At 36.7% G+C, this 25,590-nt stretch overlaps 3 protein-coding genes across 6 annotated transcripts; 2 read left to right on the top strand and 1 right to left on the bottom strand.

Moving 5' to 3' along the window:
- Positions 1–4,087: 4,087 nt before the first annotated feature.
- LOC126706840 (uncharacterized) lies at positions 4,088–5,410 on the bottom strand. The gene has a single exon (XM_050406394.1). It carries the CDS (start codon positions 4,950–4,952, stop codon positions 4,335–4,337), a length of 618 nt encoding a protein of 205 aa, XP_050262351.1. The 5' UTR covers positions 4,953–5,410; the 3' UTR covers positions 4,088–4,334.
- A 3,185-nt stretch (positions 5,411–8,595) lies between these two features.
- Positions 8,596–11,823, top strand: LOC126706298 (probable polyamine transporter At1g31830). 4 transcript variants are annotated; one of them, XM_050405703.1, is made up of 2 exons: positions 8,596–8,937; positions 10,030–11,823. In XM_050405703.1, exons 1-2 carry the CDS (start codon positions 8,808–8,810, stop codon positions 11,493–11,495), a joined length of 1,596 nt encoding a protein of 531 aa, XP_050261660.1. In that variant the 5' UTR covers positions 8,596–8,807; the 3' UTR covers positions 11,496–11,823. The 4 variants fall into 4 exon arrangements, with proteins under 4 accessions (XP_050261660.1, XP_050261662.1, XP_050261661.1 ...); XM_050405705.1 differs by having other exon boundaries at positions 8,598–8,810; positions 10,047–11,823; XM_050405704.1 differs by having other exon boundaries at positions 8,598–8,810.
- A 1,422-nt stretch (positions 11,824–13,245) lies between these two features.
- LOC126706791 (serine/threonine protein phosphatase 2A 57 kDa regulatory subunit B' beta isoform-like) lies at positions 13,246–16,203 on the top strand. The gene is made up of 2 exons (XM_050406339.1): positions 13,246–14,803; positions 15,286–16,203. Exons 1-2 carry the CDS (start codon positions 13,739–13,741, stop codon positions 15,577–15,579), a joined length of 1,359 nt encoding a protein of 452 aa, XP_050262296.1. The 5' UTR covers positions 13,246–13,738; the 3' UTR covers positions 15,580–16,203.
- The last annotated feature ends 9,387 nt before the right edge of the window (positions 16,204–25,590 follow it).

Below are 25,590 nucleotides of genomic sequence, written 5' to 3'. Positions count from 1 at the left end.
GTATTTGGCCCTTTGGAGTCCTTGTCATGGATGGATTGGCCTTATAATAATTAAACTCACAGCATTAAATTTTTTTGCCAATTTCGAATGCCAACCTTCTTCACCAACCATTCTCCATGGCAAAAGTTGGAAATTCCAATGTTTGAATATGATGTAAATTTGTGGACAACTGTCTCTGCAATATTTTTTATATTAAAATTTAGATGATTAGTTTTTATTTATTTTAATTTGAACTCACTTTTCAAATTATTTTTATCATTAGTAATAATCAATAACAACTTACGACTTAAAAATTTATTGTAAAAATGTTGTCCAAGTTGCTCAAAATTGTCACTTAAACTTTCTTTTTTAGTTTTTTAATGAGAAATTATATGTCTATAACATTTTCATAATATTTTTACAACAAATCTTAAGTGGAAGGTTGTTACTGGTTGTTATTATTAGGGTAAAAAAGTAATCTTAGTGTTAGGTTCAAATTTGAACCTATAACAACTAATCACCTGTGATTTGTTGTAAAAATATTATGGATGTAGCATCTCTCTTTTTTTTAATAGGAAATCATCATCTATAACCAACTGGATTACTTGTAGCAGTTAAGTAGATAAGCTAAGTCTATAAGTATTTAGAGAAAACATCGGTATTAGAAGAAAATGACAACTAAAATACTGTCCACTTATATCTAAGAAATTTTTCAAAGAAAAACAAGTACAACTGTACATCAACAACAACAAAAAACAAGATCCTTAACATACTAATTAGAGTCCATCTTAAGAAGAATACTGTTTCATTTTCATTTGTCTTTTGATAAAAAAAAAAAAAAAAAAAAAGAAAAAAAAGAAAGAAAGAAAGAAAGAAAGATTAAATTGATATTTCACATATATTTCAATTAGAGAATGATTGTATAACTTTCTCAAAAAAAAAAAGAAAAAAAAAAGAAAAAAAAAAAAGATGAGAATGATTGTATAAGATTTTTATTTTATTTTATTTTATTAAAAGAATGTTTTTCTCATTTGTGAAAAACACACTTAACATGCTTGAGATGGAATGGAATGTGCTTTAAAGATACTAGTCGCTAACCCGTGCGATGCACGGGAAATGTATTGAGTACAATATATAATTTAATCTTTGTTTATTTTATTACAACACCAAAATTGAATTTGTAAAATAAAATCATATAGCTAAAACATTTGTTAACAGCTATACGTTTCAGACATTTATTAAACTATATTATTATTATTATTATTATCAACTTAACAGTATTTTAATATATGATACCAACATGCTTCAAGAAAATGTCCAACACTGAAAACAATTTCGAAAACAAACTCAACTAAACAGTTTGATGAATAAATATATTACAATCTATAATATAAGCCAAGAAATAAACTTTGAAACCAATATGAACAAAATCCACGTCAAACAAAACCATTTCAATCATTAAGAATATGACTCACTAAAGTCATGAAAAACACAGGATTCATTACCCAAAAAAAAAAAAAAAAAAAACATCTTTAGTCTTTATAGATTTTGCCTAAGTACCCAGATACGATGACACATACTCACACAAAAAGAGACATAAACATGGACAATTAAAGAAAAAATAAGAAAAACAAAAGAGACGTAAACACGGACAATTAAAGAAAAAATATAGGAAAAAAAAGTTAGGAATAGAAATATAAGATAAAGATGGGTTACCCTCAAAAAGAATAATCCATGGATATTCATTGAAATCTTCTAGATAATTTCTGATAATAGAAAAAATAAAACCCAAAAGTTATGATGTTAAAACTTCCAGAAGGCCAAAAAAATTTTTTTTAAAAAAATCAGAAGATTCAAAGCTTCAAAAGTATTGAAATAAAACAATATATATATATATATATATATATATATATATAATTATGCAATAGAGAAATACAATAGAAAGAAGGGAATCCATGATTATAGCTTTTCCACTTATGTATTGGACTCCTCTCCTTCTTCGGTCAATGCATCAAGGTTAGGGTTATTTGATTTGTTCAATAAAAATTTGAAGATTTAATTAAAAGATTCAGGCCCAACAATTAAATAAACAAAACAACAATTGACAAACTTATAAGAAAAAACAACAAATCTATAATTTTTATTGAACAAATCAAATAACCCTAACCTTGATGCATTGACTGAAGAAGGAGAGGAGTCCAATACATAAGTGGAATATGTGAATTGTGAAGCATGAGCCGCCCTCAAAAAAAATCTTGAAGAATAATAAGTTTTAAGGAGAAAATTGTGTTGCGGCAAAAATAAGTTTTTGGGGCTTAGGTTTTCTACACAAGCAATTCTTAAATAGGAGAGAGTAGAGGCGGTGGGAGAGTGTCCTTATTTGGCTAGAAGTCTAATTTGCATTGGAAAAGGAAAACAGTGATGAGGTGGAAAATTTAATTTAATTTAAATATTGTGAGCTTCGGTTTTATATACTTCTCCCTTAAAATTATTATTATTTGCTAGTCAGGTTGTTGGTTGCAAGATCTTGAACCAAAGTATATATTTTAAGCCCATATGCATTTCCTTTTAGAATAACTAAAACTAATTAATATTTACGTTATAGAGACATTGCATACCTGGATTGTTTGCCACAAATCTAATGGCAAGCCATCCTTCCTTAGGAACTCCGAAAGTATTCACTTCAACCGGATCAACCAGATTAAAACTTTTTGGGTCGGTTACATTGTCATAGATCCTAGGACCTGATCCAACCACATAGAAGCTATGCCCATGCAAATGCATTGGATGAAGCCTTGCGCCTTCCACCAAATTGGTACTTTGAAAAACCATCTCAACTGCTTCATTATAATTCAACACCTTCACTTTGGTCCCAAGTTCTGTTAAGGTATATGGAAAATCGTCTCCTGTGAAGTTAAAATAAGATGTTAAAAGATTCAGGCCCAGCAATTAAATAAACAAAACAACAATTGACAAACTTATAAGAAAAAACAACAAATCTATAATTTTTATTGAACAAATCAAATAACCCTAACCTTGATGCATTGACCGAAGAAGGAGAGGAGTCCAATACATAAGTGGAATATGTGAATTGTGAAGCATGAGCCGCCTTCAAAAAAAATCTTGAAGAAAAATAAGTTTTAAGGAGAAAATTGTGTTGCGGCAAAAATAAGTTTTTGGGGCTTAGGTTTTCTACGCAAGCAATTCTTAAATAGGAGAGAATAGAGGCGGTGGGAGAGTGTCCTTATTTGGCTAGAAGTCTAATTTGCATTGGAAAAGGAAAACAATGATGAGGTGGAAAATTTAATTTAATTTAAATTTAATTTAAATATTGTGCTGACGTGGAAAATTGTGGGAGCTTCAAAAGCTTCGGTTTTATATATATATATAGATTAGTATTATAAAATAAAATATACATTAAAGAAGTCTTTTATTCTATTCATTTCCCTTTCTTTCTTTTTCCATCTTTTAAAGAGATTGCGTCTTTACTAAACAAAAGAAGATTTAGAATACAATTGGGATTATTGAAATTTCTTAACATTTGATCATAATTTATAAACAAATTTGAGTTTCACATGAATAAAGGATGATTCTCATTGCTATGCCAATCTTATAATAAATAAAAAATAAAAATCACCACTAACACATATTGTTAACCAACTTTCAATCACGCCATAAATTACTTTACCTATTCTTCTAAAATCCTGCATCAATTACACATTGTATTGAGCATTGACCCAATCAAGACAATACCTATCTAACTCTTCTTCTTCCAAAAAAAACCACTTCATGTGCAAGCCAATGAACAAACCACACAGCAACAAAAATTATAATAAATAAAATTAAAAAAATATCTCTAGATTATTATTATTATAATAAATGAAAAAACACAATCCATTGCCACGAATCATATTCTCAATATATTTAATCATATTTATAAATAGTGAAAACAACCTTTAATCCCTTATTATATACAAATGTGTTTGGCTTATATCTAATATTCTAATTATTTTAACAAAACATGAAAACGACATGTGCATGGAAGATCATAACGTCATTTTTAACGTGTTACATTTTTCACTCACAAAAGTTTAAATTTTGCTTCCAAATTCTAAATATAGAATCCACTTTTATATATAAAAAAGAAGATATAATATACACCGGGTGTACTGAATAATTTCAGTGTTTTACATCACTGCCCAAACAGCTTTGGTATATGCAAATCATCCACCCAAAAAAAAAAAAAAAAATAATAATAATAATAATAAAAAATCAATTTACAAAATTCGAAAAAATTAGAATTCCTATCTGCCAGTCAAACCTGTGAAATTACAAAAATACCCCTGAAAAACCATTTAGTCAACTTTCTCATCATCAACATCATCGTCGTCCTCATCCTCCTCGTCGTCCTCATCCTCCACAACCACAACACTCCTCCTTCGCTCCCAAAAAAACACATCCTTAACCGTCGCGAAAACGACGTCGTTAATCCACGAAAAGCAACCGAAAAACCCGCCCCCGCAACTGTCGGCGCCGCAGCACGTGCACTTGTCTTTCAACCTTCCGAAAATGCCCTTTCGCCTAACCTCCTGAGGCGTGGACATGGGCTGGAGATAAGCCAAAGCCGCGTGTTTTACCAGCGGGTTCTTGATTGGGATCTCGTCGTACCAGCTCGAGTTCATCATCATCATCATCGCCGGAGTTATGGCAGACGGCGGCGATGACGAGGACGACGACGCCGGTAACAGGTCCTTGAGGCTCGTGTACGTGACTGACGGTATGGTTATCATTTCTATGTCCGAGTCTGGCAAGTCCGCGGTGTTGAAACCGTTGTGTAAGAGAAAGCTTGGGGAATGGGAATGAGACTGAGAGACTGAGTGATAGGAGTTAGTGTTAGTGTGAGGTTTTATTGGGAATTCGAGTCTTGGGTTTTTGTGATTTGGATCCTTATTTATAGCTATAGGGGTTGCCATAGAAGTAGATTTTCCTAGAGAGATTCGGAAAAAAAAAAAAAAAAAAAAACTAGTTGTAGTAGAAGTAGGATTTTCGTTTTTTGTTTGTGTGTTTGGTAATTGGGTTTTTGTTTTTTTGGTTCTCTGAGATTTCCTTGCAGAGATAGGAATAATAATGAGAGCAAATTCCAAGTACTAGAGAGAATCGGAAAACTAGTTGTAGTAGAACTGTAGAAGTAAAAGATTTTCTTTTCTTTGTGTGTTTGGTAATTGGGTTTTTGTTTTTTTTTTGTTTTGGGTCTTTGAGATTTCCTAGCAGAGACAAGGAATAATGAGAGTGAATTTTGGTTTTTCAGAGACTAGATTGATTTGGAAGGGGAGAGTGAATGGGGTGTTCACGCGCCTTAATTTTGTTGTTAGCCAAACAATGTATTGTTAGATTTTGAGGTGCAATAGGATTAGAGGTTCACCCAAGTCTAATGACAAAAATATGGGTTGTTTGTAGCTTGTTAAAAGTTGTCTTAGTGTAGTCTCTTGTGAAAGTGACTTAATACCGGTCATAACTTGTTACTTTAACAAATTATAAGGCAAAAAAAAAAAAAAAAACAGTTGTAATATCTCAGAGAAATCTAATTGTTAAATAGATTAGCATACATAATAACTAACATGCAACATATTTGTTAGATAACGGTATCTGTTTATTTGAAAATAACGGGATACTAATTCGCATTTAAGTAGTGTCAGTAATAATCTATGTGAAACTAATTTGGCACTGATCATAACTTGTTATCTTAATAAGTTGTAAAAATAATTATGTCTCTAACGCGTCTCTAATATTAGTCAGAGATAGTATTTGTGAAGTAGGTGGATGTAGACTAACATATTAATATATTATACATATTTGTTAGATGAGATTAAAAAAAAAAAATCTATGTCTATTTGTTTATTGTAATGAGATGCCACTTCACATGAAAAAAGAGACGATGCTATGAAGCGTACGTGTGTATTTGTAAATATATTTGTAATTTAATAAATTTTCTTTGTTGAGGAAATTGTAATTTAATAAACTATATTCTTAAAATATGACGTAAATTAACAATGGTGCTTTTGCAAGTTTTGAAAAGAAAAAAGAAAAGAAAAGAAATTGCAGTGTAAACTGTAAAGCGTGTGATATTAGAGTGTCATTGTGTCAGCTCAATGCCAGCAAGCAGATCTTGCCACCTAGGGGGTAGTCAGCAAGAAAAGTTCATGATGTAATTACATGTTAAATTTGATCATACTATTTACATAATATTCTATTTCACTATATGCATGATCAACCTTCTCACTTCTTCAGTTCTTCTATCTCAAAAAAAAAAAAAAAAAAAAAAAAAAAACCTTCTTACTTAGTAGTAATAACAATTACATGATGGGTTTCCAAAACAACTCTTTTGTTATGCAGTGGCATTGACATGGCAAGATTATATGTATGCTAGGTTTCTATTGGATTTCGCATGAGTGTTTTTTATTTATTTAGTTTGTGTACTTTTTTATATATAAATATGATAAAACTTAAATTTATAGTATCTGTTTTATAATATTTGACAATAAAGAATTTTATTTTTTTTAATATGTCAATAGTGAAAGAGAAGGGTAAGGGTTCTAACTATAAATGTGAGGTTTTACGAAATATATCATTATTGCTGAACTATTACTAAATTAATTTTATTCTAGTGGATGCATATATTCTTATTATATGTTTACAAATGATTTTTTTTTTGGAGAATAAAAAGCAAAAGTTTGTTTGTGCCTTTGTGGCAATGCAAATTATACCCCCACAAATCATCCAGCTGTACTACAATTTACAAAGTTCAAACTAGTGCAATTTTTGTTTATTATGGCTTAATGCAACTCTAATCTATATATGGTAATTTTGTTTTTTGAGACGGGTCTATATATGGTAATATAGCCGTACTAAGCACTAGCATAAGTCTTATGATAAGCTCGAACGCACTCTTCTTCTTTTTTCTTCTTTTTTTTTTGGTTAAAAACTCAAATGCACCTTAATTAAAGGACTTTCTAGAGTTCATTTGGGGTGTGTTTGGATAGAACTTATTTTGCTGAAACTGAAAACTGAAAACACTGTCGCAAAATAATTTTTAAATGTGTGAATAGTGCTGTAAGACCCATTTTTAATGAAAAAATTGATAAAAAATGAAATTTGTGGGTCCATGAACAGTACATGGGTCCACTGATTGACAGAAATGTCAAAAAAAACGGCCAAACAGTACTCCTGTCCCCTGAAACGCGTGTGAAAAAAAAAAAAAAAAAAAAAACAACGCAAAAATCAAAAGCAAAACTTAGGAACCAAACACACACTTGGATATAACTTATTTTTTCTGAAACTGAAAACACTGTAACAAAATAATTTTTAAATGTGTGAATAGTACCGTGGGACCCATTTTTAATATTTTTTTTTGAATAAAGTGACTGTGGGTCCCATAAACAGTGCTGCTACAGTGTATGAACAGTGATAATTGTCTCTAAAAGCTGGAAACGAATGAAAAAAAAAAAAAAAAAAAGAAGCAAAACGCAAACGCTAGACGCAACATAATTCCTATCCAAACACTCACCTAGTGTGCCAAAGCTCAGATTGAGTCATTGAGATTTAGTGTAATAGCTCTAGTTCTTATATTGTGCAATTGTATTTCAAGTTTCAATAAGTGAGATTAAAAGTAAACGAGTTCATTTTTAATTTCAACATTTATATCAAAATTTTTACCTTTTTTTTTTTTTTGCCCTTTCAGCTTTTACTTACATCAATATTATATGGTAATTTCACGTCTAATCCAATCAATATTTATTGTGCCCAACCCAAGGGCCATTAATTGCAACTCATCCCGTCTTAACAAAAAACTTGGGAAAGGCGACCTAGGCAAAAATCTCGTCAACTAACCATTGAGCCTTTTAAGCCATGGTAAGATCAATCGGATATAAGGGATTTATTAGATGGAGAGAGAAGAAGACAGATATAAAAGGATTCCTTCTCTTCAGGAGGGAGAAAGCAAAACAAGAGTATAAAATATCCTTTCTTTTTATCTTTGCAAACTTAACCATCAAAATGACTCTAATCGTCCTCTATGGGGCTGATCTTTGACTTCTCTATGGGTTTTCTTATAGTTCAGGAATGTTGATTAAAGATGGTGGTGCTTAAAACATAACAACTTTCTTCCATACTTGTGATCGCTCTACCCATCAAATGTACTCATTTAACATAAATAATGTTTATAATTTATATTCAGTGTTAGTTTCAATGTTCAGTAATACTGGATCCGTTGAGATGATGAAATGTATTCACTCTTGGATACGTGTAACCATCTGACCGAGTCCAGTGCACTGGATGCACTAGACCTAAACCAAGTCTCTTTTTTAAAAGGCACGTTTGTATCTTAAAATTGTGCTTTTTGGCAAAAAAAATAAAATAATTTTAAAAAAAATCCTTTTTGTTGTTGCTACTCACATCGTCTAATAGATACACAAAAAATCACTCTGTTAGACCCAAAACCGAAAGGCAGTAGGCACAATTTGTAAATTTTACATTAATAAATCACTTTTTCAAACCTCAATCGTAATTTTTCAAACCTCAATCGTGGTAATCAAACGGCACACTTAAATCTTAAAGAGCGTTAGGCTTTCAGCCGTTGGATTTGTAGATTTTGCGTTCTCTGTCTTTCTTATCTCCGTCTCTCAGAAACATGCCAAGTGGGACTCTCATTTCATGGCGTTTCGGCTGCGCCAAAAACACACACAACATCACTTCATATCTAACGTTCTGACACATCTCTACCAAACAAACCACCATAGCTTTCTCCTAGCTCTGTCTCACTTCCCTTTTGAATGGTATGTTATATGTATCTTCTTCTTTTCTTCTTTTTCTTTGTTTATGTACTCACACTTGGAACTTCAAGTCGTTTTGATCTTATGGGCTTGTCTGTCTCTGAGATTGTCTACCTTAACCCAGTGAGAGGTAATATTTTCATGCGTTTGTACTTTTGGGTATATGGATGAAAATTGAAACCCCATTTGCTTCATCCTTTGGCTTGTAAAACCAAAATTGTTGTTATTGTTCTTTTTTAGTAGCCTTTGGGTATGTATGTGGGAGTGGCTGTAAATTTGTTTGTGTAAAGAATTCAAGATAAAAACTTTGAGTCTTTATTAAGGAAAGAAATTGATTTTGCAGAGAATAGAGGAGGAACTTAAAACTACAGACTTAATTTATGATCCCACAAAATGACAAAAAAGATCATACACCTTTTTTTTTTTTTTTTTTTGAGAAAAGGTTAGAGAAGGATCATAATTTGGTATAAAGAAAATACTGAAGTTAATATTTCCAGTTTGCTGCAAAGCATCATAATGTGATTGGTGTTGTTTCAACAATAATGGTGTCATTTCCAATGACAAGCTTTAGTACCAAAATTTTAGAGTTGTCAACCTATGGTAATCCTCCTCTTTTCTGTGTGTGCAACTTTTTGGGTTTGAAACTTACTGTGAACAAAATATATGAGCAGAAAATAATAAATAAATATTTAAATATATTTTTTTTTCTGGTTATATGTGACACATCACTTTGTATTTGTATTTATGTAGTAAAATTTGTAGTAATGCTAGAGATACTCTTGTATAAAGCAATGGGGTTTTTATTTTTCCTGGTTAATATTAAAATGCATTGCTCTTTTTCTTGACCTTTCTCAAGATTGCTTGTTGAAAGTTTTAGCTAGGCTTATTCAATTGGTGAATGGATTTATTAGCATATAGGCTGGTCACGACTCACAAGATCCATGGTTGGGTTGGCCCTTATGTGTGTATGCATGATTGTGTTTGATGATCAGAATTTGATATTTTATGGATAAAATGAGTTACAGGGAGACCTATTAGGTATATGTTGTAAAACATGAACTAAAATGTGCTTAGTTTTCATTGTGAGGGCTATGCAGAAAAGCTTCCTCTAGTGAGAATTTATTTAAATATGTGAGATTGCAGAGTTTGGTTGTTTCTCTTATTTACATTCCATTTCATTCCTTTTATAATAATTTTTTTTTTTTTTTTTTTTAATTACTAGTTCCATATTACATGCAGAAACAGAAAAATTCATTAACTAAGCAAACTTCTGCTCAAATGATGGAGCATAATACCTCTGAGTATGTTGTTTTGGGTGAAGCATCATCTCCAAACTTAGATAAATTTCAAAAGGTATCAATTATACCCCTAGTTTTCCTAATCTTCTATGAGGTCTCTGGAGGCCCTTTTGGTGTTGAAGACAGTGTCAAGGCTGGGGGTCCCCTTTTAGCTCTTCTTGGTTTTTTGCTTTTTCCATTTATATGGAGCATTCCAGAGGCCTTGATAACTGCAGAGATGAGTACTATGTTCCCTGAGAATGGTGGATATGTTGTTTGGGTTACATCAGCTTTGGGACCTTTCTGGGGGTTTCAACAAGGTTGGATGAAATGGCTTAGTGGGGTTATTGATAATGCTCTATACCCAGTTTTGTTTCTTGACTATCTGAAATCAGCTATCCCAACTTTAGGAGGTGGTATTCCTAGGATAATAGCAGTGCTGGCTTTGACAGTGGTTCTCACTTATATGAACTATAGAGGTTTAACCATTGTGGGATGGTTTGCTATATTGCTTGGAGTGTTTTCACTTCTTCCTTTCTTGTTTATGGGAATTGTTGCATTTCCAGACTTAAAGCCTTCAAGGTGGTTTGTGGTTGATCTAGGAAATGTAGATTGGGGTTTGTATTTGAATACTCTCTTCTGGAATCTGAACTACTGGGACTCAATTAGTACTCTTGCCGGAGAGGTGGACAACCCGAGTGAGACTCTCCCAAAGTCCCTGTTTTATGCTCTTCTATTGGTTGTTTTTGGGTACTTCCTGCCTCTTTTAATTGGCACAGGAGCCATTCCACTTCATCGTGAGTTGTGGTCTGATGGGTACTTCTCAGATATTGCTAAAGTATTGGGAGGTGTATGGTTGAGAAGTTGGATCCAAGCAGCTTCTGCCTTGTCAAACATGGGGATGTTTGTGGCCGAGATGAGTAGCGATTCCTTTCAACTTCTGGGGATGGCAGAGCGCGAGATGCTACCTTCTGTCTTTAGCAAGAGGTCTCGCTATGGGACTCCTCTCACTGGAATTTTATTATCTGCATCCGGTGTAATTTTACTCTCTTGGTTGAGCTTTCAAGAGATTGTAGCTGTGGAGAACTTCTTGTACTGTTTTGGAATGATTATGGAGTTTATAGCATTTGTGAAATTAAGGATGAAATATCCGGCAGCATCTCGGCCTTATAAGATACCCGTTGGTACATGTGGAGCTATTTTGATCTGCATTCCTCCAACCCTGTTAATTTTTGTGGTTTTAGCTCTTGCTTCTCCCAAGGTCATGGCTATCAGCTTATTGGCTGTGATGATTGGGATGGTTATGCAGCCTTGTCTCCAATACACCAAGAAAAAGAGATGGTTCAGGTTTTCCATGAGTTCTGGCCTTCCAGATATCCTTAATGCTCATCATCAATGTAATGAAGAATGAATGGTAGCAACATTTTTTTATTTTGTGGTAACTGATACTTCTGTGCTGTACCATGTTTCTAGACATCTTAAGTTCGCAAAGAATATTTGGTGAAAAGCTACTTGTAATGTATAGAGTTAGGTGTAAGTTTTTAGAGATAGGTATAAGGATTGGTTGGCATGCAATTTCTCCAGAGATTGCTCAAATTTCATAGGTGTCCAAGTTCTGCTAATTGGAAAGGCTAATGATGAACTTGTGTTGACCATGAGAGGCCTTAGAAAGGCTAATTTACTGGACTTCTATTAGATTATCCATAAGTTAAATTTCATTTCCACTCTTTTCCATAACACCAACTGCCTATAACTTTCTCTTCGATATCATCACATTTTTCTTTATCTTTTCTTATTTTCAATGGGTACTTATGTTCAACTCTCTTTATGAATTATGTTTGCGCATATTAAAAGAATAAGATTGAGCATCCAAGCCAACCAAGTGTTCCAAAAAAAAAAAAAAATACTCATCAAATTCTTGTGTAATGACTAAAAATGTCAAAAATAGAAAACCTACAGGTGGTCTATATGAAGCTGGATTTGGGTTGGCATGTGTCTTGTTTATATGCCCTGTAGAATGTATTAAAAAGAGGTTTTTTTTTTTTTTTTTTTAATTTTTTTAATTTTTTATAACCTTATTTTAAAAAGTTGGTGTATTAATTTTAACCTGTATACTTTTTACTTATTCCTTCTTTTAAAAATTCCCAGCCTTTGATTTATGAGATCTGCATATTGCCAGGATGTCAGAGAGACATTTGAATTTGAGTTAAAACTAAATGTATATCCCAATTAAATAGTTCTTATTTTATGCTAATTATTAGGCATGTTGTTGTATTAGATTTGCTTCTAGTTCTAATTACTATGTTTCCCTTATCTTACAGATTTTTTTTTTCTGATTTTTATAATATTATGAATCCCTTTTATCTTAATTTCTATAAGACAACATTGTGTAACTTTCCATTACGACAAATCTTTAGGCCTTGGTGCTTCGTGCTAAAATTGTTCAGCAAAAAAAAATCTTCACATTTGATCATTCAAAATTGCAAGTGTCAAGCAGGTTCATCCGTTTTATAGAACTAACCACTGTACTAAGAGCCATTGTTCCTTGGTTAAATTATGCTTATACGTGTATATATGTGTGTGTGTAAATTCATGTTTTGCTACTTTTGTTTTACAATTGATCCAGTGTGCTAGTGAAGGATGTGATGAATAAACATAGTGGATTTCAGATTTCTACTATTGGTTTGCAACATCAAATCAGATTTTTTTTTTTTTTTTTTTTTTTTTTTTTTTTATCCATAGATTCAGTGTAATTCTCATAATAGGAGTTTGAAAAAAGAGATATATGGATATCCTTTTTCATTGTCCTCTTCTTTTCCAACCACCATTCTCTTCTCTCTCTAACTCTCTCCCTCTTCCTCTTACTTATTGTTGGTCACCATCCTCTTTTTATTATTTGTTTGGTAATTTGTCTCTTCAAGAATCTAGCGGTCATTATTAACTTTTTTACAACTTTGTTGTATGTCTGAGCCTCTGGGGCAGTCTGCATAGTTTTTGTTAAATCTATTTCATCCCACTTTGATCTGCTACACTTGGTAGTTTTAATTACAATAGCTCCAAACAGTCCGTTAGAAAGCCAACTTCTTGTATTTTCTTAAAGCCTTTCATAGATGTGGACCCTTTGGTTCAAAACCTTCAGATAGGAAGGTTGGCAAGGCACATGTATGCGGTGTTGTCTTGTACCTTTGGCTAATATGCTGTTATGAGGTGACACAAGCTGTTATTCATGGCCACCAACTTACAATAACTAGAAAACCCCACGTGGCATTCACCCACATGAGGAACAGCAACATAGAAGATCCACAAGGACTTTTGTCACTTTCCTTGTCACATTGCTATGAAAATTCCATAGTCCATTGTAGGTCGGATATTACAACTTTTCTTGTCTATAAAACATCAGCTGTCCTTTTGGCCTTTCTTTCAGAACCCAACAAAAAACAGCGATTGGTAGGAAATACCTAAAAATTCCTTTGGGGCCCCTAGAAAAGATATAATCAAACATTTCTAAGCAACCATCTCTGATGGTGGAAAATAGAGAGGGTAGATAAAGAGGAAGCTAATGGATGGAGTCAAGGAAAAAATGGGTGCTCGCCAATGAGATCAAGCTCAACTGGCACTTCCTTCTCTTGAAATTTCTAGGTGGAGGGAGACGTCATGAATTCAAAACCCATTAGGTTTGCGTTCAACTTACCACCAATCGAAAAAATGGGGGCTCAAAGAAAAACCCTGCAGGACCTCTTTAATCTGGAATCCTACAATATGAATAGAATTAAGCATGGCAGCATCACTAGCAGGCCATCCTTTTCTAATTCTATAAATGAAGGCATTCTTTCTATTATCTCTCACTGCACCTTCATCTTCACCTTCACTGACCCTTTGGAATCACCTTCAAAGCAAGATCTGAAGCGAGTCAAGCTCACTCAGCTCCTCTCCATCTTAAAATCCTCCAAAAAACTCCAAGATCAAATTTTAGCGCCTCTCATGTCCATGCTATCGACCAACCTGTTCCGGCCACTCCCTCCACCTTCCAACCCCAGCATCAGCTCAGACTTGATTGATGATGAAGACTCCATTTCTTCTTTTCCACCAACATGGTCACATCTCCAAATTGTTTATGATATCCTATTAAGATTAGTTATCAACATGGATCCTGAGACACTTCGAAACTATGTCAATCATCCTTTCCTTCTCAATCTCCTCTCTCTTTTCCGATCCGAAGACCCAAGGGAACGTGAGAGCTTGAAGAATGTGTACCACCGGATATATTCAAGGTTCACATTCTATCGTTCATTCATGCGGAAATCAATGAATGATGTGTTCTTGCACTACATATTTGAAAAGGAGAGGCATTGTGGCATCGGAGATCTTCTAGAGATATGGGGAACTCTCATCAATGGTTTTACAGTTCCACTCAAAGAAGAACATAAGTTGTTTTTAATGAGAGTGCTAATTCCTTTGCACAAGACCAAGGGGATGCATACTTACCACAGGCAGCTGGCTTACTGTGTTTCTCAGTTTGTGCAGAAGGAGCCTGTGCTTGGAGGGGTTGTTTTTAGAGGAATTTTGAGGTATTGGCCCGTCACTAATTGTCAGAAGGAGATTTTACTATTAGAGGAATTGGAGGAGCTGGTGGAGAATATAAATCCTGATCAGTACAGAAAGTTAGCACTTCCTCTATGTACCCAGATTACGAAGTGTTCGAACAGTTGGAACTCACAGGTAAGCTCAATGATAACTTTTTCTCAAATTGAAACTCTCGGTAAATACTGTTTAAGGTCTATCCTTTATTGAGTTCTAGGATCTTTAGTTTTAATGAATTTTAGAATAGAGTCCTACAAACTTTGTTTCATCTCTCATGCATTCCATTTTATTTGCAAATTAATTGTACCAAAGAAAAGATAATTTGGAATTAACAACTACTAAAACCAGAGTTGCCATTCCAAGTATTTTATTTTCAGTTACTTTTTTTTCCCCCACCCCTCACACGGGAATGTTGATAAATCTTTGACTGTGCTATCGTATGGGAATGTTGATCAAATCTTTGAGACTAACATCCTGAGCCTCATGGGTGAAAAAGTACATTTATGGGACTAGCTGCTGCTTAATATTGCTACGAAAGTCAATTAGCTTTTATTTTTGGTTCTACATATCCCTCTCCTATTTCCCTGATGAGCTTAAGTGTCCTATAATTTTGGATTCAGGTTGCTGAGCGTGCACTATTTGTATGGAACAATGAACACTTTGTGAAGATGGCAACACTGGAAATAGAAGAAGTATTTCCGATTGTCGTTGAAGGTGTGGAGAGAAATCTCAAATGGCATTGGAGTAAGAGCGTTCGGCAATTTACAGAAATTATAAAGGAAATGCTGGAAAATTTGGATTCAGCTTTGTACTCCAAATGCCTCCAGGAAATTGACCTCAGAGAATACAGAGCTCGCCAAGAAGAGATCAAGAGGAGAGAAAAATGGGAGAGAATAGAAATGGCAGCAAAATAGAATCAGTTCCTCCAACCATCACATCGCATATGTGTTTCTCATTGAAGAACAAGTGTCTACCAGGAGAGAAGGTATTTCATGCATCTAATATATGCTTCATTCCTTTTACAGCACATGGGTCAAACACAGTTGTGGAGCCTATACGTTAGGAGAGGGAAGATGCATATATCCAATGCGTGAGATAAATATTGCTACCAAATCTTTGTTGGCAATTAATGCAAAATCCCATTGAACATTAGTATCATGGAAGAACAGTAGCAAGATTGCTTGCTACTTGATGAGCTGGACTGAGAATATTTCAGCAACAAGAAAAACCATCTTATACCTGAAACCAACAGGACATGTATGCCAGCCAATCTATGCATATACACATGCAATATGTATATTAAATTTGAAGTGGTTAGTTTTCCAACTAAATAGGTTCCAATCATCACTATAGGATGATTTTGGTGTTGAGATTTGGGAGGTCCATGATGTAGTGAAGATTGTAAGTTTGTAACACTAAAAGGTCTTTTAATGTCCATTAAACCAGTCATTGAGATCAAGCCAATCAAGTCTTCATGCTTCAACAACCATATAGGTGAACAATAAATTGGAAAACATTTGGCATAGTTTCAACTCTAATTTGTTCTGCGTTTGCATAGTCAAGCGGACATTATAGGTTTCATTTCAAATATTTTATTGGATTACAAAAAGGGAAAAAAAAAAAAAAATTTTATGACCCTTCAACTTTAGCCTACTATAATCTTTTATTGGGTTACAAAATCACTGATCTAATCATCTAATAGTCCATTAAATCTTTTAGGTAGTATTGTATCCTATAAGATTATTATCTGCTCATATTGAAATATCTGTTGAAGTACCATGTACTTGCCAATAGTTAATTCTAGGGGTGTGCAGAAAACCCACCGACCCGCCAAACCCGACCCGCCGGGTTGGATCGGTTTTTAAGGCTTGGTGGGTTGGGTTGGGTTACAAAAAAAAATTTTATGGCGGGTTGGGTTGGGTTTGGGTCATAAAATTACAAACTCGCCACACCCAACCCGACCCACCCATATTTAATATATATTTAAAATATATTTTTATATTTAATAATTTTTTTAAATCAATTGTAGGACACTTATATATATATATATATATATATATTTAAATATATATTATATATTTAATAATTAAAAAAAAAACACTTGTAGAGCAGCATTTCCTTAGTTTCTCCTACTAATACTAATTTAATATATATATAATATATTATATAATTAATAAATTTTTTTAAATAGCCAGTTCTTCCTATCCTATATAAAAGCCAATTAGTTCACACAAATCCTAATAAATTACTATTGTTGTTTAGTCATTAATGTTGTTTGCCTTTAAGGAGTTACATTGATACTAATCTTTAGGTTTTTTTAATATTTTAATTTTTTTTTTCTACTCAATTTAATAATAATAAAAGAAATTTTCAAACCCATGGGTTCAACCCGACCCAACCCGACCCATGTGGGTTGGGTTGGACTTATGTGATGGGTTGGGTTTTTTTTGACCCACCGTGGTGGGTTGGGTCAAAAAATCCCCTCAACCCGACCCATGCACATCCCTAGTTAATTCACTACTTTGGCATATACATGGGATTTTTAATATTTTTTCCCGCATTTTCTAATCAATGTCATTTTAAAGGAGGATTTTATTCTAATTATGTTATTAAAAAAAAAAAACTAATATTAATGTAGAAGAAATTTCACAATAAAACTTACACAATAATCATAAAACAAGCCCCTTCTCCCCTCCCCCCACCCCCCCCCCCCCCCCACACACACACATATTTTTGGTGATTAAATGATCACATCTGGAATGAAAAACAAAATTTGATGAAGTAAAAAACCAATGAAGAACCAATCCCAGGGGAAAAAACAATTCAAAGGTACCTCTACTCCAATAAGGAAATTCACCCTATAAAGAAAAGTTTTACAATATAGCTCATACTTATGACTCTAGACTCTACTCAAAAGATAAACTTATTGATGTGGCCCCACACCAACTCCAGAACTTCTAAACTCTTTGTATTTAAATCCCTTCTCACAATCGCTCATATAATAAATCCAACCAAATCCTTTAATTTCTAGCCATTGGTCTCCTTTCGTCCTCTCTATATTCTCTATCACTGTGGAAGCAGTTTAAAGCAAGCAAATTGAAAATTGATTTCCATCAACTCAACTGGGATTTTCTGCCTAAAATTCAAGTTGTGCCCAAAAGATCAAACAAACCCCCACATTGAGCCTTTATGACTTATAAGGATAAAAATGTAAATACATCTTGTATATACAACAAACAAACACATCCCGAACACTTTCTATATACTCATGTCGTTTACACGTTTAATGTTGTTTTATCATACCACAAACAAATACCAAGTCCAACTTTTCTTTTTTATATAGAGGAATATAAGAAAACCATTTGTGCCTTGTTGTGCGTAGGTATATATAAGGGCACAAAAAAATATAATTATGAACAAACACATAAACGTAAATGTATGTAAACATAAACATAAACATAAAAATAATTTTATATATATTTACATACATACCAATTTATTGTTTTCTAGACATTCTTTGCATTAAACAATATATTTCAAATTTATATGTACACACCAATTAATTGTTTCCTAGATATTCTTTACACCAAACAATATATCACAAATTTATAATGTGTTTTCCATTGGTTTGTTCTAAGTTGTTCCATTAGGCACAACTTCTCATGCTATACATATGTTAATATGCACTTATATAAGACAATAATTAACATTGTCATGGAATTTCAAAAGCAGACACTTACTTTTGCCCATTTGAGTCTATTTGGGCATTCATGTCAAACATACATTAGGCACGACTTCTTAAGTTAAACAATAATTAGCATTATTGTGGAATTTCAAAAGCAAACACTTACTTTTGCCTATTTGAGTGTCTTTGGGCATTCACGCCCTATCTAACTGGATACTGATTCCTGTGAGAAAGTAACTCCTAATATCTGGTCTAAGTATAGATTTCATTGTAAACAAAAACTTTATTTGAAGCATGCTACAGATGCTATCCGATCCAATGGATAACTTGTAAAACTTCTTTATACCTTGATTGAGGATACTTTTTCTCATTTGAGTGCAATTATAAATTAACTTGTATAATATACTTTGACCTATTGTAAAAAGACCCAATGATCAAAAACTCATAAAACAAGTGACAAATTGTATATGGAAATATTGCATATGTATAAACAAATGTTTTAATAAAAAGTTAGATTAAGATAAAAGGAATTTATGACCATTAGATGATATATCATATTAAGTCTTCTAATTTTTATTTATAGAATTTTCAATGATGAATATTGTCAAAACTAAATTCCACAACAAAAAGAGAAGATAATATTTTAACTGACTCTTTGATCTTGTATATTAAAAAAAAATTGCAAAATTAGTATAGAATCAATCATAAATGTTTTTGAGATTTAAAAGAAAAAGAAAAATGTATGAAGGTTCCCAAGACTTCACATTCTTTACCAATTATAATTTGGATAATTTTTCTAGGTAGGAACTCTTGAAGCAAAGAAGTATTGAATAACACAAATAATATGTTTACATATCAAATTTATAATTGATGGTGCACACAAATAATTGAACTAAATTTAATATTTAACTGGCCAACATGGTAAACTTGTGTGTTAATACATATATACACATTATAATTAAAACTTTTCTATTATCAAGATAAAAAACCAAAAATTTTTTTTCAAGAACTCAGAATGTAAGATAAAAAAAAAATGATTTATTTTTAAAGGTAATTCTTTAAGCATATATAACTTTTAAAGATAAAAAGGTAAATGAATCCCGTATATATAGCAAACAAACTCATCCCAATCACTTCTTTTATACTTATGCCGTTTACATGTTTAATTTTTTATTTTTTTTATTACACCATAAGCAAATATCAAGTCCAACTCTTCATTTTTATATGGTGGAATATAATATAATCATGCATACCTTAGTGTGTGTATGTATATATAAGGGTGCAAAACAATATAATTATGAAAAAACACATAAACGTAAATGTAAATTGTGGGAACCAGATATGAGACTGTTGGGCCTTAACTCACTTGGGCTCACAATTTATTTGTAGTGGGCTTGAGGATTTCCTACTCTGGGTCGTTCTCGGCAGAGAGACTCAAAGCAACACTCAATTTCTTCTTCTCCCTTGACTGTTTTCTCTCTATTTTTCCGAACCCCTTCTTCCTCCCAAACTTCTGCTATTTATAGCTAAGGTTAGTGGGGAGATTACGATTACAGCCTCCGCTAGTGCTATTGAAGGTCCAATATTATCTGATTTAAGTGGGTATTTAGGTGAGAGTGGGGTGCAACAATTATGGCCTTGGAACTTGGTTCCAGCTTAGTCGATAGTGCTCGGTAATGCAGTTTACCGAGCATATCATGATTTTCCCAGACACGGTTCATACGCTTGTTCGGGAAAGCTTATGTCGAGCACTTCTCAGAATTCACGGCCCAAAACTAGTTTTTACGCTAAGGCAGTTCCAAGAAGGGCTTAGGGCAATGGGGCTGTTCCCGTTAGGCCTGGGCCCAAGGGCCTATATGGGTCTTGGGATCTCGGTGCCGTACATTAGCCCCCCCTTGATTCATACCCGGTTGCCAGGAAGAATCAAGGAGTTGGCTGAGCCTTTTGACCTCGGAGATTTTATGAACTAGGAGTCGTGGTTACGGTTTCTCATTAATGCTCATCTCAAAAGACGTGCCGTTTCGCAGCGCTAGGTACAGTTGTCATTATTGCCTGACGCTTCGTGAACCGAAGCGGTGCGCGTATCGGTTACGTTTGGTATTCGTAGGGCCGTTCGTAAATCGTGCCCATTTATTACTTGATTAAACGTTTCTTTGCCCCCCTTTCTAACTCTATAAATAGTTCCCCTCAGAACATTCTCTCATTTTTCCTCCACCTCTGATATTTCGCGCTTACTCTCTGCCGACCAACTCTCTATGCGCTTACTCACCTGCCCAGTGTTCCCTTCCTCCTTAGAACTCAAAGTAAGTTTTTCTTCCCCTTTCTATTCCTTCAGCTTATTTCTTCAAGTTCCCTTTCATAGCATTAGGTGTTATAGATGGGTTACTCTTATCTTCTAGAATCCCCGGCTGCCTTGGCCACCTTTAGGAGCACATTTAGTATTCCCGATGTCGTGGATGTGGCTCACTGCCACGAGAGTGATATTGCTCTCCACCGAGGATAAGGTACAGCCTTCTTTCCTCTAATGGCAATTTTAGAAGGCGGGGTTAGGTTCCCCGTGGATCCCCTTTTGATCGATACACTTAGGTACTACGGGCTGTGTCCCGACCAGTTTCCCCCTAACTTTTACCGGGTAGTTAGCTGCGTCAGTAGGTTGAACCATACCTTTGATTTACAGTTAAATTACCATGACATTAACCATATGTATAGCCTTTATGGGAACAAAGCTACCAACTATTACCTAAAGACAAGAGATAATCGGGTACAGCTGATATCATGCCTGCCTGATTCAAACAGGAACTCCGCCGGGGAGTTCGTTCGGGTGCGCGGCAATTGGTTTGCCGGGGACGTCCCTTGCCCCCTTTCACGGCGTGAAGTGGGTTTGTACCAATCCCTTGATCTAACTGTTTTCCTCCACTTTTCCTTTTCTTTTTATTGAAGTAAATCTTTATAATCAGATACTGATATGACACTTGTTCTTTTGCAGACGGCAAAGTGTTTGTTCCGGACATCAGAACCGTCCATGCCAAGGATTTGAACTTCATCCTTCGTTCCGAGATATACGTGCATTGGGACGGACAACTCCGGGCTTCGCACCTGATCCTCGGAGTAGAGCCAGTTTACTCCACCTGGCAGAACTTTAAGCAAGTACTTCTAGTTAACAGTCCCCTGCTATCATACATAGACGTCCGGTACGCAAACTTCTTGTCGCCGAAACTTACAACCGGGGAGGCGAGGGAGTTTGGACGGCGCTTCACCTGCTCGAACGAGCTAGCCCCTTTGCGAGACGAGTCCTCGGAACGGGTGTCTCGGCGCCTTAGAGAGTTAGCCCACGAAGCTATCCAACAAGAGGGCCCCGTTCAAGAGCAGCCGCAGCCCGAGAATCCACCGGCCGAGCCTCAGCAACCAGTGATTGAAGCAGCTGCCTTGTCGGCTAAAGCTACCCAACCCGGCGGAAGGATGGTGTCAAGGAAGGTGATGACCATTGACCGCTTCGTGCCCGGTGCACGGCAGCCCAACCAGCCCCCCACCTTCTCAGGGCCGGGGCCAGGGGCCTCAGCCTCCACCCTCTTCTCAGGCTGGACGGGCCCGTAAGAAACAAAAGGTAACCGATCAATCTTACACGGGCCCGGGAGATGTTGCCGTCCAGACTCCTCCCCAGCCAACAGGGGGGATCGTTATCCGTGAGCCGCAGACCCAGGTTGGTACGGGGGTTGTGTCCTCCTCCCAAGTGGCTCAAGCGTGGAAGCCCAAGTTCTTATTGGACGGCAAGCCGTTGCCTTCAACCGCTTGTGTACGGATGTGGGAGAAAGGCGAGGGTGGTCGTATTGCCTAAACTCTGGCCGAAGGTCTTCTTCTTCCTGAGGACGTGCACGCCTTCGAGGAGGGGTCTGAGGAGTCTGTGGGGCGCCGATTAGAGTGGCATGCTATTGCGGTAATTCTTTAGTTTATTTATTTCTTCCCATACATTCACTTCTGCTTCCTTATTAACTTTTGTGCTTGCTAGGCTGCCCAACTGGCTCACATAGTGGCTGGCCGGGCACGGAATCTTGCCGAGGAAGTCGAGCGCGAAAAGGGGGCGTGGGAGTCAGCGGCCAAAACGGCGAAGGAAAAGCTAAAGGCAGCTGAGTCCGCTGAGAAAAAGGCTGCTGCCGCGGAGAAAAACAGGGCATTGGCAGAAAAGAGGTGTGCGGAGCTCTTGACTAAGCAGAATGAAACGGAGGTCAAGCTAGCTGAAACCATCAGCCTCAATACTTCCAATGTCAAGGAACTAGCCGACCTTAGGGCAGCCCTGGCGGCCTGCGAGCAAAAGTGGTACAACGAAGGCTTTGTTGATGCCGAGAAATCTGTAGAGCCGGTAGTGGCCCAGGCTCGGAACCTGGGTTTTGAGGCCGAGTGGTTCGCCGCTTTCCAAGCACTGGGAGTTCCCGAGGATTCACACCTGAGAGACCCCGGCCAAATTCCCTTTCTGAGTCCTGTTGCTACCGTGCAGGATCCCCCGGCTGCTGTTGATGAGGAGGAAACGGCAAGCATGAGGGAGCTGGTTGAACAAAATGACGCTCATGCCGAGCCAGAGGACATGGAAGCCACCAGCATCCTGACTGTACAGGACCTTCTCGGCGAAGACTCGCGTTTCCCCCTGACCGACCAGCCAGATGTGACGGACCCGGCCCGACCCTCCAGCTGATTTTCTGCAGTCCTCTTACTTTATTTACGCTTTTACTTATTTTTATCGCATTTTCAATTTAATGGTTTATTTGCCTATGTCACCGGGATGTGGTGAACGAACAATTACCTGTACTTGTTTGATTGGTAAACCGTTTTCCTTTTCTGACTTTCGTTTTAATCCGTTGAATGAATTTCTATCTATTTGTATGTTTCGCTTGGATCATGCCAGTGTTTTGGCCATTTAATGGAATGATACCCCCAAAACCTATTGCGCGGTGCTTTGGAGAATCCGAGAGTTCCAATGGATTTAGCGTTTGTAAAGGGTTAGGGTTCCCGTATGTTCGGTGATTTTGATCCTACCGAGGGTGATGTTTTCGTCTTTTATCCTTTTATTCCTTGGTGACGATAAGGCTCCCACTAGCTCGGCGAATTTAGCTTAACCGAGAGCCAGGTTTCTGTCCTTTGTGTTTTTAGTGATAAGGTTTCAACCTGCTCAGCGATTTTAATCGAGCCGAGGGCCAGGTTTCTGTCCTTTATGTTTTTAGTGATAAGGTTTCAACCTGCTTGGCGATTTTAATCGAGCCGAGGGCCAGGTTTCTATCCTTAGAGATTTTAGTTATAAGGTTTCCACCTGCTCGGCGATTTCAATCGAGCCAAGGGCCAGGTTTCTGTCCTTAGAGATTTTAGTTATAAGGTTTCCACCTGCTCGACGATTTCAATCGAGCCGAGGGCCAGGTTTCTGTCCTTGGAGATTTTATTTGCAATTCTCTCGGTGTGCAGTTATGGAACCAAAAACAGCATATACAAGGAACTTCATCATAATCTTGATTTTAGCAAAATACAAGTTCTGGCTTACACGAATGGTCACGCGTAGAACTTCTTTAAGTTGTTGGCGTTCCACGGCCGGGGAAGTGGCCTCTCGTCAAGGTCTTCCAAGTAGTAGGCCCTTGCACCGGCGATGGCGGTAACTCTGTACGGTCCCTCCCAGGTTTGAGCAAGCTTCCCCGCAGCTATGTCTCGCATGTTTCCCACGACTTTTCTTAGCACCAATTCTCCGGCACTGAATTCCCTCCCCTTTACATTTCGGTTGTATCTTTGGGCTAGTTTCTGCTGATACTCGACGAGCCATATGGTTGCGGCCTCCCTGCATTCTTCTAGCCAGTCCAAACGCTCCATCATCAGGTCGGCGTTCTGTACAGGGTCAAACCCCGCGACCTGTGCACTGCATAAGCTCACCTCGGTTAGTATCACAGCCTCTGCTCCGTACGTCAAAGAGAACGGGGTCTCGCCCGTGGATCTTCTTGGGGTCGTACGGTAAGCCCATAATACATTGGGTAGCTCTTCTGCCCATCTTCCTTTCACCCCGTCCAACCTCCTCTTGAGCCCGTTCAAAATAGTCTTGTTCACTGCCTCAGTTTGGCCGTTGCTTTGTGGGTAAGCCGGGGTTGAGTATTTGTTCCTGATGCTGAGTTCGCTGCAAAAGGTCCGAAAAGCTTTGCTATCGAACTGTAGCCCATTGTCTGTTACTAGCGAATTTGGCACCCCAAACCTTGTGACTATGTTTTTCCATACAAACTTTTTCACGTCAGTATCCCGAATATTTGCCAAGGCCTCGGCTTCCGCCCATTTTGTGAAGTAATCCATAGCCACTAATACAAAACGGCGGTTCCCTGTTGCTCGGGGGAATGGTTCGAGGATGTCAAGCCCCCCATTGCGCGAACGGCCACGGGCTGCTGACGGGATTTAGACGACCTGCAGGCTGATAGATCAAAGGGGCGTGCTTTTGACACTGTTCGCACCTCCGAACATATTCGGCGACATCCTTCTGCATCTGTGGCCACCAAAACCCCTGGGTCATCGCTCTGTGCACTAAAGATCGTCCCCCAACATGGCCGCCACACACTCCCTCATGTAGCTCGGTCAGAAGCTCACTGACTTTCTCGGGATGTAAGCATAAAAGGTAAGGGCCTGCAAAGGACCTTCGGTACAATTTGTGGTCCGAAGACAGCCAGTACCGGGGAGCCACCCGACGAATCTTATTGGCCTCGTCTTCATCATCCGAAACTTTATCTTCGGGAAGGAAATCTATGATCGGGTTCATCTAACACGGATTGGCCACTGCTACCTTGGCAACCTCTACTCTAGCTTGGTCAAGAATACTCTTCACACTGATGCTTGGCTCCCTTATAAGCTCTATTGTGACTAGCCGTGGCGTGTCCTCGGTAGCCGATGAGGCTAACGTGGCAAGTGAGTCGGCGTGTTTGGTTTGTGACCGACCTACCTGGGACACCTTTACCGTTCCGAATTGACCGATAATCTGCTTGGCCGCACTTAGATAAGCTTTCATTCGAGAGTCCCGAGCCTTGAAGTCTCCTGTGATCTAATAAACAACCAGCCGAGAGTCCGAGTAAATCTCAACATCTTTTGCGCCTAGATGCAATACGGCCCTCAAACCGGCCAGTAGGGCCTCGTACTCGACTTCGTTGTTTGAGGCTTTGAATCCCAATCTGAAGGAGTGTTCCAATCGTATGCCCTCAGGGGTGATTGTGACAATACCAGCCCCGACCCCCAT

This window comes from Quercus robur, chromosome 11, assembly GCF_932294415.1.
Source record: "Quercus robur chromosome 11, dhQueRobu3.1, whole genome shotgun sequence".
Lineage (NCBI taxonomy): Eukaryota > Viridiplantae > Streptophyta > Magnoliopsida > Fagales > Fagaceae > Quercus > Quercus robur.
The sequence above is the reverse complement of the archived record's forward strand: the minus strand, read 5'-3'. Positions and strand labels throughout refer to the sequence as shown.

What these genes read in the sequence shown, in the direction of transcription:
- LOC126706840 (XM_050406394.1), bottom strand. Translation starts at nt 4,952, where the DNA reads ATGGCAACCCCTATAGCTATAAATAAGGATCCAAATCACAAAAACCCA.
- LOC126706298 (XM_050405703.1), top strand. Translation starts at nt 8,808, where the DNA reads ATGGTATGTTATATGTATCTTCTTCTTTTCTTCTTTTTCTTTGTTTAT. An exon ending in CTACCTTAACCCAGTGAGAG is followed by an intron (nt 8,938 to 10,029) that starts GTAATATTTTCA and finishes TTTAATTACTAG; the next exon opens with TTCCATATTACATGCAGAAA.
- LOC126706791 (XM_050406339.1), top strand. Translation starts at nt 13,739, where the DNA reads ATGAATTCAAAACCCATTAGGTTTGCGTTCAACTTACCACCAATCGAA. An exon ending in CGAACAGTTGGAACTCACAG is followed by an intron (nt 14,804 to 15,285) that starts GTAAGCTCAATG and finishes TTTTGGATTCAG; the next exon opens with GTTGCTGAGCGTGCACTATT.